This window comes from Drosophila takahashii, chromosome 3L (genome assembly GCF_030179915.1).
Source record: "Drosophila takahashii strain IR98-3 E-12201 chromosome 3L, DtakHiC1v2, whole genome shotgun sequence".
In the NCBI taxonomy this organism is placed as follows: domain Eukaryota; kingdom Metazoa; phylum Arthropoda; class Insecta; order Diptera; family Drosophilidae; genus Drosophila; species Drosophila takahashii.
Window position 1 is genome coordinate 15595507 of NC_091680.1, and position 15940 is coordinate 15611446.

Consider the following 15940-nt stretch of genomic DNA (forward strand, 5'->3'; position numbering starts at 1 on the left):
GGGAATCGGAGGCTATATAACCGGGCCAATTCGTCTAATTTGGCCAGTCTCGCGGTCTCTGTCGAACGGAGCATTACTCAGTTTTAAGTCACCGCCCCCCATACAAGATGGTAAAAAGTTCCCTGATCTTGTGCCTTTTCGCTCTCCTGTTTGTCCAGGTTCGGAGTGATCTGGCCGATGAGCAAGAACATGGTAAGTGGAACCGAACCGAAGATTGCGAAGAGAGCAGCCGAACGAATCCGATTTGTCGGGACCCCAGCTTATCTACGGCCAATTGAAAGAACCCAGTAGACCTTATCGCAAATCTTCTTAGCTCATTATAATAGGCTAATCTATATTTATTTTTGAAAAGGTTCAGTCATCGACGAGCTATACTATGATTACGAGTTCATTTGTTCACGTGAAATTCAATTGCAATAAAGATAGCGTTTAGCTGGGGTATTGTGAAATATGATATGAAAAATATAATTGAATTAACTTAGTGATTAAATTAAATTTAAATGAAATAAAGACTTAATTAGGAGTAAACAAATGTTTTTTAAAGTATTTTTTTCCTAGATTTACTTATAGAACAACTCTTTAGGGACCATTAAGCAAGGATACTCAAAAAAGAAGAGTTAAAAGGTGTTACGTAATACCATATAAGAAAATTGATCGTACCTATACACATCTATCTAAATAAAATAAAAAGGGATACATTTATAAACGAATGGATACATGTCAACGATTTATGCTAGTGAAGAAATCCACATATAATCATGACGCCACTTTATTTTAGTGTAGGAGTCATTAATCAGTACTAGAGGTTAAAACGTTTTTAACACGTTTTATTATGGTACAATCAGGTGCGATTTTCCAGCGATAAGAAATAGCTATAATTAAAACTGATTTATAGATCTAATCGAGTCGGCCAGAAAACATGTTTACCACTTGAAGCAGTAGTTTTATTAGACCGAATTTTCCCGCCGATTAGTTGCTAACCCAAAGTCCGGTCCTTACAGCCCAACATCCCCGTCTGCAATCATCACGCGACTTCGAGGCCCTCGACGAGGAGCTGGACACACGGTTCTGGCACGATAAGGCCCAATCGATTCTGGCCGATAAGCTGGCCACACACAAGAAACTCAACGAAAATCGGGCTAAGAACGTGATCCTATTTTTGGGCGATGGCATGTCAATTCATACGATTGCGGCCACACGTGCCTTCATGGGCGATAGCAACAAGCAGGTCTTCTTCGAGAAGTTCCCCTATTTGGGTCTCTCCAAGACGTATGCTGTAAACGAACGTACCCCCGATTCGGCCAACACAGCCACGGCCTATTTGACCGGAGTTAAGGCCAACTACGGTACCATTGGAGTGAATGCCCAGGTGCAGCGTGGCGACTGTGTGACCAATTCGAGCCATCATGTCCAGAGCATTGGTCAGTGGGCCCAGGAGGCCGGAAAGTGGGCGGGTGTGGTGACCACGGCACGAGTGACACATGCCTCGCCAGCTGGGGTTTATGCCCATGTTGCGGAGCGGAATTGGGAGCACGATGGTGAGATAGTCAGCTCCCAGTGCAGTCCCGAAATCAACACGGATGTGGCCCGCCAGCTGGTGGAGTGGCCAGTGGGCCAGGAACTTCGCGTGATTATGGGCGGTGGTCGCTCCTATTTCCGGGATCAATCCCAGCCCGATGAGACTGGTGTTGCGGGCCTGCGGACCGATGGTCGAGATCTGATCAACGACTGGCAGGAGATCAAGAAGCAACAGGGAGCGGAGGGCAAGTACGTGTGGTCCCTGAAGGGTCTCAAGGAAACGGATCTCAGCAAGACGGATTATCTTCTCGGACTCTTCGACACCTCTCACCTGCCCTATCACGGTGATCGTCGGCGAACCCATTACGAAGACGCCGAGCCATCCCTTTCCGACATGACAGAGGCAGCCATCAAATTGCTTAGCAAAAATAAAGAGGGATACTTCCTGTTTGTTGAGAGCGGCCGTATTGATATGGCCCATCACGCCACAAAGGCGAGGAAGGCTCTGGAAGATACTCAAGAATTCGCGGCAGCCGTAGAAATGGCAAGGAAAATGACCAACGAGGAGGACACTCTCATTGTTGTGACTTCGGATCACTCGCACACCATGTCCATTAATGGCTATCCGGTGAGTAATTAAAAGTTATTCATTTTGTATATTAAAATCTTTGAATTTTAACAGACTATCTAGAAAACCAAAAAAAATTTTTTGTAATACTTAATTTTTATACTAAATTTTTAAAACGTTTTAATAACAAGTTCTGTATGCTTTTTTATATAGTACCGGCGTCAGAACATCCTTTCCCTGGCTCCCAATGTGGCTGATGATGATCTGCCCTTTACCATCTTGTCCTATGCCAACGGCCCTGGATTTACCGACACCTACAGCTCTGAGTCTGGACGCATTGATCTCGGCCATACGGACACTACCAACGAAGAGTTTGCTTTCCAGGCCACGGTTCCCCTGAGCAGTGAAACCCATGGCGCCGAGGATGTGGGTGTCTTCGCATCTGGTCCCTTCGAGCATCTTTTCACTGGCAATTACGAGCAGAGTTCCATCCCAGCCATGATGGCCTATGCGGCCAACATTGGGCCCTTTGCCAAGGACAAACTGAATGAGTAATAAAGTACCGATCATATCGTATTTTACGTCTTACGGAATACTCAATAAATATGGAGTAGTTTAGGATAATCCTCAAGGGGAGTGTACAGTTAATATAATAAAGTAAAGTTATAGAAATAAATTCAAAATTCAAAAAATCTAAAATATATAGTTGAGAAATAATTAATGAGCCACCCGAGTGGCTATCGAGTCACCTTAGTACGGAGCTGACTTTTAAATTCAGGAAGCTGACGCAGCATATGCACTGTTGTGGGCTGCACCCCGAAGTCCATTGCAAGGTCAGCGCTTTTGGCTTATGCGCAGCCGTCATACCAGTTTGAATTCCGTTGGGCTAAGACCTAAAAGCACTTGGTTCTAAGCACACAACTCCGTCCATAGTCGTAAACTTAATTATTAAATTGTCGAGCCACAAGGTCAGCGATCAGAAAAGGGATCAGGCACCCTCTTAAACTAATTATCATCATTCACCGGCACCTTATATACCAAAGAATTATAACTTATGTTTTTAATAACGAAAGTGCTATGTAATTATATACATACATTCAAACTAAAATAAAACATAGCCAGGGATTTGTAGAATAGCTAATGATAATGAGAGTAAATGCCAATCTCCCACTTATCAGTTTCCATCCTGATGATTCATGTTGTTCCTTAAATGGGAAAAACAAACCATTAGAACCAAAACAAACAGGTAGCGGCAGATTAGAGAGCGTTAGCAGGTAATAATACCTTAACCCACAGATGGCAAAATAGTTTTTCCAAAGGATATAGCAAAATCTTGGCCCACAGTTTACCTGTCTACTTGACTTGCTTCGAGATCTTCAGTCGTCTTTTGAACCTTCTACATTTAAGAACTCTGTGAAAATGTTCGCAATTTTGGCATATAGTATTTTTGCCACTTTACTAATTGTCGTGGTAACTTCTTACATTGCCATTACTTATGGAGTCAAGCGACGAGTTATTCTGCCAGTTAAAAGTAAAGATTCACCGGAACAAAATCAAATAGTTTATAAAAAATATAAACAAGCTCCTGGACCACGACCTTGGCCCATCATTGGAAACCTACATCTTCTGGATCGCTATAGAGATAATCCCTTTGCGGGATTTACCGAGTTGGCCAAACAATACGGAGATATTTACTCCCTGACTTTTGGACACACCCGCTGTTTGGTGGTGAATAATCTGGAGCTGATTCGCGAGGTCTTGAACCAAAATGGCAAGGTGATGAGTGGACGTCCGGACTTTATACGATACCATAAGTTATTTGGAGGCGAGAGGAGCAATTCACTGGCCCTCTGCGATTGGTCTCAGCTGCAGCAGAAGAGGAGGAATCTCGCCAGGCGCCACTGTTCGCCAAGAGAATCCTCTTCCTTCTATGTGAAAATGTCCCAAATTGGCTGCGAGGAAATGGAGCATTGGAATCGAAAGCTGAAAAACAGAATGGTTCCGGGAGAACCCATTGAACTGAAGCCGCTGATTCTCAAGGCCTGTGGAAATATGTTTAGTCAGTATATGTGTTCCCTGAGATTCGACTACGAAGATAAGGAATTCGAACAGATTGTTCAATTCTTCGATGAGATTTTCTGGGAGATCAACCAGGGACATCCCCTGGACTTTCTTCCCTGGCTGTATCCCTTCTATCAGCGACACCTGAACAAAATCATCAATTGGTCCTCGACCATCAGGAAATTTATAATGGAGAGGATCATCTGCCACCGGGAGCTGAACATCGATTTGGATGAGCCAGACAGAGACTTTACAGATGCCCTACTAAAAAGTCTCATCGAGGATAAGGAGGTCTCCCGGAACACTATCATCTTTATGCTGGAGGATTTTATTGGCGGACATTCGGCGGTTGGAAATCTTGTGATGCTGGTACTGGCCTATATAGCCAGGAATCAGGATATAGAAGGGAGGATCCAAGAGGAAATAGACGCCATTACATCGGAGGAAAAGAGACCTATTAACCTAATGGATATGAATGCCATGCCTTTTACAATGGCTACGATTTTCGAGGTGCTACGATATTCTTCCTCACCGATTGTTCCCCATGTTGCCACTGAGGATGCAGTGATCTCTGGCTTTGGGGTAACCAAGGGCACCATTGTGTTTATCAACAACTATGTGCTAAATACCAGCGAGAAAAATTGGATCAATCCTAGAGAATTCAATCCGTCAAGATTTTTGGAAAAAGCAAACGAAGAAAGACTGAAAAATTCCAAAGGTTCCGATTCGGGAATCGAAAGCGATAAGGAAAAACTCCAACTAAGAAAGAATATTCCCCATTTCCTACCCTTCAGCATCGGAAAGCGAACTTGCATCGGCCAGAATTTGGTCAGGGGCTTTGGTTTCCTAGTTCTGGTCAACATAATGCAGAGATATAAAATCAGCAGCCACGATCTATCAACAATTAAGATAAGTCCAGAGAGTTTGGCACTGCCCGCCAGTTGTTTTCCATTGGTTTTGACACCCAGGGAAAACATCTAGGAAAGGGTAGCTACCCTCAGAGAAAGCTTAGCGGAAAATTGTAAAAGAATTATTTGATTTAAAAAAAAGTACCCTAACTATCGTAGTATTATTAAGTAATACAATATAAAGGAAATTAGATATTGCAAGATCTAAATAGATTAAGATTCCACTCACAAACTAATGTATTAAATTAGAACAAATTAAATCAAATAGTAAAACTAATTTGTATTTCATGTCTGTATGGTACCGTAACATTCACACAAAACCTTTTAGTTCCAAAACACATTATAAAATCGTACATTCATTCGATTCATTAGGTTCCTAATGTAAGATTAATTCGTTAAGAATTTCGTTTATAATAAATGACTCATATATTCGTAATGTAATGTAATGGGTATAATTCTTAGGGGCTGTCCATATATTACGTAATCACCTAGGGGGGGGGAGGGGGTCATTGAAATGATTATGTTTGATTACATGGGGAGGGGGGTCTTGCACAATGATTACGTAATCATTTTATATGTATTTTTTTATTTAAAGAATTTTTTTAAAAACTTTTTTTCTTTAAATATATCTGCAAACTTAGATAGGAAAGCAGAGAAAAAATTTTTTTTAGTGGCTGGGCGGCGAGAAAGAGAATGTTTAGTGGTTCAATCACACGAAGAATGCGAAGACCTGGAATGGCTTGACGAAGAGTATGTTGGAGATAATTTCAGCGTACACGAACCGAATGTGTCATACCAAACTCCATTTATAAGCAATATTAAAGATTGGGTTGCATCTCTGTTTGAATCCACATATTAAAACAAAAAAAATTTTATTCTTGGGATTACGTAATCAGTGGGGGGGGGGGGTATTTATTGAAAGATTACGTTTGATCACCAAGGGGGGGAGGGGGTCAAAAATCAGCAAAAACGTGATTACGTAATATATGGACAGCCCCTTAGGCGCATTGAAGTATTTACATTTTTATTTTCTTATAGAAATCAATGAACTTGGTCAAAGTCGAACCATATATAAATGACATACAAACTTAGAGCTGAATAAACCTAAAACGACTTCTATCGATAAATGCAACTTGTTTACAAAATGGTCAAATAAAAAATAATTATAAAAAAAATATTTAAAAAGTAAATCTTATCGTAAAGGATAAAGGATTTTCATGTGTATAATTAAAGAGAATTTTCTAAAGAAAAGCTATTGGCTAAAGAATCAAACTAACGAGTGATGGATCTACTACTGGGTCTCCACAAGGAGCTGCGGCTTAATGTCCACCACTGGCTGTTCGGCTGGCTCTGTTTCGGGCTCCTTGAGATCGTTGCCGGGTTCCTCGGGGCTGGATGTTCCCACTCCATCATCTACGTCCAAAGTTTTCGGCAGCGGTCCCAACTTCTGCAGTATATCCACCGGCATTATTTCCGTAATAGTGGGCACCGATTTCACAGTGAACTGAGACGGCAGTTCGGGTAGAGCTGGCAGCTCGGGCAGAGGTGGCGGTGTGAAATAAGGAGCTATCATCGCGGGAGGCGGCGTATGATTACTTAGAGCAGGCACGGGCACAGGTAGCGGCACGGGTACAGGAACCGGAACGGGCGATGGCACCATGGCAACCGGCTGAGGATAACCCTGATAGCCACTGCCATCCAGAACGGGTATGGGCTGCGGTAGCACACTGATAGGCATGGGAGAAAGTACAGCTCCACTTGGCATAGGAGGTGGTCCACTCAGGTAATAGGGCATTCCATCCGGCAACGGCATGGGCATCGGTAGCGGTGGTGGCGGATGCTTGCTAAAGAACTCCTTGAGTATCGCTGCCTTGGTGGCAGAATCCAGATGCGCAGGTATAATGGGAGGGCGATGCCGCAGGAATCCGGGCGGAATCTGTGGCAGACGACCGGTCTTCATCAGCATGGCAAAATGCTTGGGATCGAATGGCGGTCGGCCGGGTGATCGTAGTATTCGCGAGTGCGATTTCACTATTGCGCCTTTGAGAGGATCAAAGTGGAAGTATCGGAACTTGGGTTTCTTCTGCACCAACACGGGCTTCTCCAGATTGGCCGGCTTGGGCGTTAGAGGCGGTGGTGGCGGAGGCAATGCCAGCAACTCGTCGCGAATCTGTTGCAGCTTGGCAGCGGCCTGAGAACGACGCTCCTGATATTTTCGCAGGGCACGCTCGACCGCCATGCCAACGATGGCGCGGTCCTCGCTGTCGCTCTCGTAGGTGGGCATTACGTTATCCACAAAGTTCACGCTCTTCCGCTTGGGTTTACTGAAAAGAAACGTATATAATTAGGAGTGCTTACTAAATTGATAGTATAAGGGAGTATAAGGTTACATTCAAAAAACGAATCGTTCGTCATACCTATTGTTTTCCATTGGCTCCTCTATTGCAGCTGGCAGTGGGTTCTCCTGGGGTTCCATTATCTCCGCGCCGGAGGGCACTATCTCCAAAACGTTGCCCTTTTGCACAGCCACCGGCATTACCGATGACAAAGGCGGCATTATCGGCGGCATTTGAGGTATCGGTTCCATGGGAATATGGGATTCCATAGGCACCATCGGTGCCATAGGAAGTTCTCGGAGAACCGATCCAGGTGGCTGAGGTGACGAAGCCATTTCAGCCATATAATCCCCATACGAATTCGAGTAATCTTCTGAGTACTGGGCATACGCCTGTTCCATGTTGTAGGCAGAGTCCATGTATGCTGCATACGCATCATAGCCCTCGCCCATTGTGTCCTGATCCTCCTGCTGCATCAGCGACATATTGTAGTAGTAGGCAGCCGCTTCCATGCCCTGATTCTCCTCGAAATAGTTTACGAACCCATCGCCACCAGGTGACCGAGATCTTGGGGATATAGAGCGGGATCTCGACCTCGAGAACGATCTCCGCCTGATTGGTGAACGAGATTTGGACCAACTGCGACGCATGGGCGGCGATGGCGGCTTGAAGGGCAACGGGGAACGCGAGCGAGAGAAGCGTTCTCGCCCCCGTTCTCGCTCCCTATCGCGACTTAGTGAGCGACGCAGGCGGGGTGGAGGCGGTGACCGTGGTCCAGCCATTTTGGGTGGAATAGGAGACAACGAAATGCGTTTCCTATTGCCAACTATTGGTGGCGGACGTCTTCGTCTGCTTGGACTTCTACTACGCGTTCGACTCCTTGTTAAACTCCGGCTGTTACTTCTTCCTATTTTAGTTCCTCCGGCTGTTATTCCTACCATTCTCTTGCCGTATCTTGAACCTCTCCTTGGCGACGGAGGCCGCCAGCGTCTGGGGCTAGGAGAACGAGACTTGGCCCTCGAGCCGCGACGACGGGCCCTATTCCTGGATATAGACCGCGAACGGGATCTACGACGACTTGTCATAGGCGGCGGTGGACTCCTCAAGGTCCTAGGCTTTGATCGAGATTTAACAATGGTGGGTTTCACAATGGCAATCTCCTTCGGTGGCTTTTGCAGCGGTGCCTTAGGTGGCTGCTCAGCGAGTTTGGATGGCTCAGGTTGATCTGGTTCATCCTTGTCGAAAATTGCCGGTTTCCTTGTGAGTTTCAGAGGCGAAATGGTCAGTTTGATGGCCTCACGATTGGCATTAAAGATGTTGTTTACCGGGAACGTTGGCTCCTTAATCTCCACTGGCTTCTGATCGTTTTCTTGTTCATCTATTGGCTGTTGATTCTCACACGAACTGTTCTTAAGTTCCTGCTTGCGATACTTATCCATGATGGCATTCCGCTGCATGAGAAACAGGGATTCCATTTTGAGCAGTTCCTCGGATATCTCATCGCCCGCATCGTAGTTTTCTCGCATCATCTGAATTCTGGCCAGATTGTCTTCGAGGCTTTTCAGTTTGCGCAAATCCTTGCTGACATTGTTCTTTTTCTGCTGCTGCTCCTTGCCGGAGATATCATATTGATTCGCTTTGGAACTACCTGATGCTGCAAGAGATTCCTCATCCGAAGAGTTCTCATTGGCATCTTCGTCCTCTGAACTAGAATCCTCCTCGGTTTCGCTGCTACTGCTGCTCGTTGACGAAGTCTCAGTGCCCGACGAACTTTCCTCGGCAGTGGAATTACTTAAGGAACTGTTCTTGGACGCATCCAGGGCTTCTGACGCCAAATCATCGGTGGACATCTTAATACTACTCATGAATTTGTCATATAACTCATGGATATTGCTCGTGGCCAGGCTCGAAACTTTGGCTCGAGGAGGGGGTGTGCTGTTGGCATTCCACAGGGCATTCGAATCCTCATCTTCGCCATTGAATTGGGCAGCTGGTGGTGGCAGGGGCGTGGCATTCAGAGAGGCAATGGGATTTGGAGCAGGCGTCGGAGTAGCGGGAGGGGCGTTCTTCGGCATGCTGGCCATTGAATCGTCGTTTTCCCAGTTGTCAATATAGTCATCCGTATCGGGACTTTCCTGCTCTTTTGCGGGAGGGGGAGCATTGGCCGCCACTGCACCATTTCTTACCAGCACCTCGCGATCTGCCTTTCGGGGGGGCGTGGCACTCCGTTCGATTTTGATGGTGCCTGTCGAAAGGACTGCTTGTTGAGGCGGGGGCGTAAGATCCTTTTCAATCTTAATGCTGATTGCTTTGTAGTCATCACTGCGTCTAGGCTGGCTTTTTCGCTCTTGGTCTTTGTCCCAATTCACTTCACTTTCACTGTCGTTTCGTTGAAGTCGCCTCTCCTTGCTTGAAGGACGCGGGGAAGATTTCCTACCGCTTAATACTGATTCACGCTTAAAGGGGTTTGTATGTCGTGGTTGGCTTTTGTGATGATCCACCTCCGTTTTATCTCCGCCTGACCTCCTATCGCTACTTTTAGGCCGAGGCTCTGATTTAATCTCTTTTCTCTCCTTGTACTCGTTGGTGCGACGAAACAGTTGTTCCTTGGTAGCCAGTAGGGCATCCAAATGCAAATCACTGTCCTCGAGCAGGGCGCCAATCCTACTGTGAATCTCGCTGGCCTTGAGCAGTGGAGCCAACTTGTCGGGTTTCGCAATTTGTACATTAGGAATGGATAGGGGTGTCGCCTTTAATGGCGGCGTAGTGCTCCTTTCGATAGATACAGCTGCAGCTGTAACGGCAGTGTTTAATCTTGGCGGAGAATCGGCGAATATATCGAAACCCTTGGGGATCGGCATTTCCGCAGTTTGAGTCTGAGGCATTTGAACTTGGGGCGGTGTCGTTGGCGGAGTTCCTTCTCTGCTCTCCCATGAAGAAGATGCCTCGCTCTGTTTCTTCGAGTTTTGGTCACTTTCGAAGGCAGTTTTGTTCGACGTTTCATGCGGCGTTGCTGCTCTTTTTGATCTATCCAAACCCTTTTCCCTGTGAGTACCAACCTCCTTCTCTTTGGACAGATTCCCGGATTTCTTCTCATATTCTTCCTTAGACTTTTCCTTCGAGTGCTCCTTTCCGCTTTCTTTCGAGGTTTTTGTTGATTGCATATCTCCAGATCGCTTTTTTTGCTTATCCTTTGAACGTTCTTCTATTGTTTCGACTAATTGCTCCGGCAGTGTATCCTTTTTTCGTTCTGAGGGCTTTTCTTTTGGACTTTCTACGAAATCTTTTTTTAGTTTGGCTTCTGATGTTTTTACTGGCAATCTTTCCTTGGATCGTTTTCTAACCCTGTCCTTGGATCTTTCGCGATGCCTATTACTTGCGTTTTCCTTGTGCGATTCCTTGGATTTGTCCTTGGATTCATCCCTATGCACTTTGGATTTATCACTCACGTTTTCCTTGGATAAATCTCTGTTCTTCTCTTTATCGCCTAACTTTTCATTGGATTTTTCTCGACGCTTTTCTCTGGATCTGGACCTTTTCTTTGACTTCGCTCTCGTCTGCTCCCTGACCCTAGTCTTTCCTCTGCTTTGATCTCTGGCTTGTGATCTTTCAGGTGTTTTGGGCCTAGTTTTGTCTCTCTCCCTGGATCGGTCTTCGGTTTTTCCTCTGGTTTTATCTCTTCTCTGGGATTCTGCCCCTGCTGCCGTCCTAGTTTCACCTTCAGTTTGATCTTTTTCTCTTGATATTTTTCTCTTTTTTGCACTGGCTTGATTTCTTTCTTTGGATCGCTCCCGAGTTTTTCCTCTCTCCCTTGACTTCTCCCTTCCCTTTCCTCTGCTTGCATCCCTGTCCTTTGATTTTTCCCGTGTCTTTCCTCTGGTTAAATCCCTTTCCTTTGACCGCTCTCTAGTTTTTCCACGGTTTGGATTTTTCTCCTCGGTTCTTTCTCTGGTTTTTCCTCTTGTGGCATCTCTGTGCTGGGATTTTTCCCTGGTCTTGCCCCTCGAACGATCACTTTCTTTTAACTGCTCAGTGGTCTTGTCCTTTGTTTCGCTGGTGGCTTCTTTGGATTTGTCTGCGGCGGTTTCAGCTTTACTCCTACAATTCTCATGCTTTGAATTCGAGCACTCGGAAACCAGATTGAAGACAAAGGACACCGGCGGCTGCAATGATGTCCATCTGAAAAAGAAAACCCTTATAACTCGATTTCCAATGTGATTATGGTATTTACTTACACCACTTCCGATTGGGATCGCTTGCCACGAGCGGAATTGCTGTTATTTCCTGGTCCCGGAGGATTCTGCGGTCCGTAGGCTCCCGGCGGAGGTCCTTGGTTCGGGGGTCCACCCATCATGGGTGCTCCCATACGATTTTGCATGGGCGGGCGGCCAAAAAAGGGCGGTCTCATGCCCCTGGGCCCCATGGGTCCACCCCTGGCCATTCGGGGCATGAAGCCCATGCGAGGAAAGTCGAAGCAAGGAGCGCGCATGTGGAATCTAAGGGGATTGATGCCCAGAAAGGGCGTGGGTGGAGCTTGGGGAAGGGCAGCAGCTGCCGCCTCCTCCTGCTTCTCCTTCCTGGCCTTCTGTACATCCTCCACGTTCTTCAGATCCTCGCCCGAGGAGTCCGAGTCCGAGTAGAGCCCCTCACTGTCGTCTGCCTCTTCGGCTTGGGTCTTTGGCGTTCCCACAGAGCCATTCTCCTTGCGAGCCAGTTCCAGAATGCCACCTGGTATCTTTCGCAACGTTTTGCTGATCATCAGGTCCTTGGCCAGTTGCTTCTTGATGGCCGGACTGCCAGGATGCTGATGGGGCGGGGTCACCACTTCGCCCGGCTCCAGACTATTGGTGTCAAGGTCCTGGAGTTCCTCCGGCGGCTTCGCTGCGTCCGCCATTCCGGCGGCCGATCCTCCAGTTGCTTGCGACATTTTCACATCCGGCGACCTCAAATCGGTTTTTCTCCACTCACTCCACCTCCCCCTTCGTTGGTTTTTTCCTGTTGTTTGCGGGAGCACACGCTTTTCTTTTTCTGCTCTCTCAATGGCGGCGCCGCGTTGCCGAGTTTCCACGCTGCGCTTTCCCTCGCCGAGCGGTAATATCGATTGGGCGGCGCGGGCGGACGTCCTCGTCGGTTGCAGCGGTGCACCAGCGCGGCGGTTGCGGTTTCATGTACGTTTCCGGATAATGTTTATGCCATCATGAAAAACCAAAGCTAAGCACAGAGTGACCCTGGAGTGGTCATCCAACATATACCGACTCTACCTACCATTGTTTGTTTTTCAAAAATACCAGATTTTAATGCGGTTGATGCGCGGACATGGGAATGGCAAATTATGGCGGACTGTTTTGCATTTTATTTAAAAGTATTAAAAAAACAAATTACTCCACATTTCTTATTTGTAATTAGAAAAGTAGTGGTTTTTACCGAAAAAAAATCGTTTAAATATCTTTAAAAAACGTTCATTAATATTGGATGGCAGTCTAGCAAAAATATGGTACCCTGTTGGAATGGGCTATAATATTTAGCTATTTCAGTGGTATTTTTGCAGTGTTTTAATAAACGAAAGAAGTATTTTATAGTAAACTCCACGGCGGGCATACTATTGTTGACCAAAAAACCAAAACAAACTAGGTTTTATCGCATGTTTTAATTGTTATTTGGATTAAATAATTAATAAATAGTTAAATTTCTGTGACTATGTCTGACTACGATCATGCACGCATCAAGAAACTAGTTTTGAAGGGCGAAAAACATAAGTAATCATATCTTATTGCATCTTTGTAGTACAACTATTAAAAATCATCTATTGCAGGAAAAGCAAAAAGCGAAAGAAGGATAAGGATGAGGCGGGATCTTCCAAAAAGCCCAAGATTGTGGTGGATCAGGATGCAGTGGATCATGGTGGCTGGTGGGCAGCAAAGACAGCTGCTGACATAATGGGAACTGTGTCCATTGAGTTTGGCGATAGATGTTACCTGAAAGCCATGGATAATGGGTAAGACTTGGTTACTTGTTTCTTGATTCATAAAATCCAATCCACCCTACATTAATTACTAATATATGAATATTTCAGTCTTTTCACGTTAGGAGCACCTCATAATGCTGGTGATGGTCCAGATCCTGAAGAGATTTTCACCGTCTTTCTTATCAACGACCGAAAGGTAGCCTTTAAATCCGGCTATGGCAAGTACTTGAAAATCGAAAAAGATGGCATGGTAACAGGACGATCCGAAGCGGTGGGCAGCATGGAACAGTGGGAGCCCGTTTTCGAGGTATGCGACATTTAATTAAAGCCCGCTTTTAATGGTATATTTAATCCAATTTATTTTCAAAGGAAAAACGTATGGCCCTGCTTTCCGAAACCGGCCACTTTATGTCCATCGATCCCGAAGACGATGCTTGTGTGGCATTGCGAAAGAAGGTTGGGCAGTATGAGATCTGTAAAGTGCGGAGTAATGCCACCAGGGATGTTGTCATCGATACAGAGCCCAAGGAAGAAAAGGGGGACTTGAACGAAGTTGAAAAGAATTACGTGTAAGTACAACGAAGTAGAACTTGTATGATTTTTTTTGAGACATCCAGTATAAGAATATTTTTATCAAAAAACCCATTTGTCCCCTATAGAAAAAAATTCCAAAAGTTCCAGGACAAGAAGATGCGGATTAATCAAAACGATGTAAAAGAACTCGAAGATGCCAAGGCTCAGGGCTCCCTGCATGAAACGCTTTTGGACAGACGCAGTAAAATGAAAGCCGATCGGTATTGCAAGTAAACCGACTTGAATTTGTGTTTATTCATTAAAGATTTACGTACTCTTTATAAAAAATATATGTTTCTAAATTGGCATTTAAAAACTATAGTATTGTTTGAGGTTAGTTATAGTTACTTAACAAATATTAATATTTAATTTTTAAAAATTTACTGATTTAAATTTTGCATTAACTGTACGTATTTAATGTACATAAGATTTTCATCAGTTAAATGTCCATACTAGATTTAAGCATACAAAATTATTCAAGTTCTAGTTTGTTATCTAGTTTATTGTCTAGTTACATATACTACTTATCAAGTAATTCGCAACCAAAATCCAATATCAATCTAGGTGGCGCACATATTTAGGCATGCAGATTTGGGATTAATTTGCTTCGAATTTTTCAGATGGCCGAGAGTTAAACTGGCCGGCAACAGCCTTTCCACCCCCTTTCGACCGGCTGGCTGTAGTGAAACTCGCAGCAGACGGCGTCACAACATGACATGTCGAGCTCGGAACCACCCAACCACCCAACTACTCGAGCCACCCCCTCGCCGGGCGGGAAATCAACCACCGTGCATCCTTCGTTTTCGCTCTCATCGTTTTCGCCTCTCTCTCTCTGCGCAGTCCTCACACCAGCGGTGGCGTGCGCCTCTCGCTTTTTTCACGACGACTCCTTTGAAGTGCTGAGTCCTGTTTATGTCCTGGCGCCTCGTGCTCGGCCGTGCGCTCGTGGCTTTATTTTGGCTCTGGCCGGTGGCTCAAAGTCGCGTGGCAGTCAGTTTGCTGCCGTCGCTGTTCGTGGGTGAAAGTCCGGTCCGCTTGGCTCCGCCACCTTTTTTGCCGCATCTCGTAGATACTTCACACGGGAATCGCTCCTATCCGGATGCAATTGTATCTCGTGGATTGTGCCGCCGTCAAGTGTCACTTGAAAATTGTCAAAATTGAATTTACCGAACGTTAGTGAACAAAGGTCCTCCAAATGGCCATAACGAGTGTTTCGGCCTTTGTCTGGCTTCGATTTTCGGACCAAACTCAAGGGCTTTCGGGATTAAGCCAAAAGGTTCTGTAGAGATACTTAAGTGCTAAGTGAACACATCAAAAGCATCGCCGTATAGTGAACTACATACATATATCATCTGTTTGTTTGGTAAGTGAAGTGATCTCATTGCAGTTATAAGAACCTTTTTATACGACTGTCTGGTTTGGTTTTTCGCCTCTCGTTTTTGGTGGTGTTTCAAAAATTGCAGGCGATTCGGGGTGTTTTTTCCAAACTGCCGTCGACAGGTATGGGATAATCAATGCCAAGGAAAACTAGAATCAACAAGGAACTCTGTTGTATTTAAATCGAGAGTGCAGAACCACAAAATATCTAATTTCAAAAATAAATCTCATTCTTGAACATAAATCTAATTGTCCGAATTGATTTATCATTCAAGTAAGTTGCGTGTGAACAGCTCATCCATTTGTGAATATGTAAAGGAAGTCGGCGCTAACAGAATTGGGAGATCGATATGAAATAGCCATTAATCACTAAGAGCAGACTTTAAAAACAATGTTATTTATTTACAAAACAGTATTAAAGTTTTCGTAAAAGGTTTCTAATTGTTTATGGGGGAAATATAAAGGGGTTGAATAATTCTGATTGCCAAAACACCATCTTTGCGTGCTAGCGCCTCATACGTTAATAAATATTTAAACAAAGGTTTTGGGTGCGTTATTAGTGGATCGATATTCTTCATCATTTTCTGGAATGCATTTTCCGTTACATTATGTTTTTATAATTTTACAATTTCAC

At 45.0% G+C, this 15940-nt stretch overlaps 5 protein-coding genes across 5 annotated transcripts in view; 4 read left to right on the forward strand and 1 right to left on the reverse strand.

The window, feature by feature from the left end:
- Positions 1-49: 49 nt before the first annotated feature.
- On the forward strand, positions 50-2662 carry Alp10 (Alkaline phosphatase 10). The gene is made up of 3 exons (XM_017156981.3): positions 50-192; positions 1002-2146; positions 2300-2662. Exons 1-3 carry the CDS (start codon positions 108-110, stop codon positions 2639-2641), a joined length of 1572 nt encoding a protein of 523 aa, XP_017012470.2. The 5' UTR covers positions 50-107; the 3' UTR covers positions 2642-2662.
- A 312-nt stretch (positions 2663-2974) lies between these two features.
- Positions 2975-5496, forward strand: spo (spook). The gene has a single exon (XM_017156954.3). The coding sequence runs from the start codon at positions 3506-3508 to the stop codon at positions 5126-5128; it is 1623 nt and encodes a 540-aa protein (XP_017012443.2). The 5' UTR covers positions 2975-3505; the 3' UTR covers positions 5129-5496.
- Positions 5497-6053: 557 nt separating this feature from the next.
- Positions 6054-12638, reverse strand: l(3)psg2 (lethal (3) persistent salivary gland 2). Its single transcript, XM_017156953.3, has 3 exons — positions 11627-12638; positions 7473-11570; positions 6054-7379 (listed from the first exon to the last, which is right to left on the reverse strand). Exons 1-3 carry the CDS (start codon positions 12316-12318, stop codon positions 6347-6349), a joined length of 5823 nt encoding a protein of 1940 aa, XP_017012442.2. The 5' UTR covers positions 12319-12638; the 3' UTR covers positions 6054-6346.
- Positions 12639-12989: 351 nt separating this feature from the next.
- FRG1 (FSHD region gene 1) lies at positions 12990-14209 on the forward strand. Its single transcript, XM_017156835.3, has 5 exons — positions 12990-13147; positions 13204-13386; positions 13465-13663; positions 13726-13925; positions 14016-14209. Exons 1-5 carry the CDS (start codon positions 13089-13091, stop codon positions 14161-14163), a joined length of 789 nt encoding a protein of 262 aa, XP_017012324.2. The 5' UTR covers positions 12990-13088; the 3' UTR covers positions 14164-14209.
- A 261-nt stretch (positions 14210-14470) lies between these two features.
- gogo (golden goal) overlaps positions 14471-15940 on the forward strand; it is a 29348-nt gene continuing 27878 nt past the window's right edge. Inside the window, exon 1 of the mRNA XM_017156961.3 lies at positions 14471-15292. The gene's annotated coding sequence lies outside the window, so the exon portion shown is untranslated. The remainder of the gene's footprint in view (positions 15293-15940) is intronic.

What these genes read in the sequence shown, in the direction of transcription:
- Alp10 (XM_017156981.3), top strand. Translation starts at nt 108, where the DNA reads ATGGTAAAAAGTTCCCTGATCTTGTGCCTTTTCGCTCTCCTGTTTGTC. An exon ending in GGCCGATGAGCAAGAACATG is followed by an intron (nt 193 to 1,001) that starts GTAAGTGGAACC and finishes CGGTCCTTACAG; the next exon opens with CCCAACATCCCCGTCTGCAA. An exon ending in TGTCCATTAATGGCTATCCG is followed by an intron (nt 2,147 to 2,299) that starts GTGAGTAATTAA and finishes TTTTTTATATAG; the next exon opens with TACCGGCGTCAGAACATCCT.
- spo (XM_017156954.3), top strand. Translation starts at nt 3,506, where the DNA reads ATGTTCGCAATTTTGGCATATAGTATTTTTGCCACTTTACTAATTGTC.
- FRG1 (XM_017156835.3), top strand. Translation starts at nt 13,089, where the DNA reads ATGTCTGACTACGATCATGCACGCATCAAGAAACTAGTTTTGAAGGGC. An exon ending in TTGAAGGGCGAAAAACATAA is followed by an intron (nt 13,148 to 13,203) that starts GTAATCATATCT and finishes CATCTATTGCAG; the next exon opens with GAAAAGCAAAAAGCGAAAGA. An exon ending in CTGAAAGCCATGGATAATGG is followed by an intron (nt 13,387 to 13,464) that starts GTAAGACTTGGT and finishes TGAATATTTCAG; the next exon opens with TCTTTTCACGTTAGGAGCAC.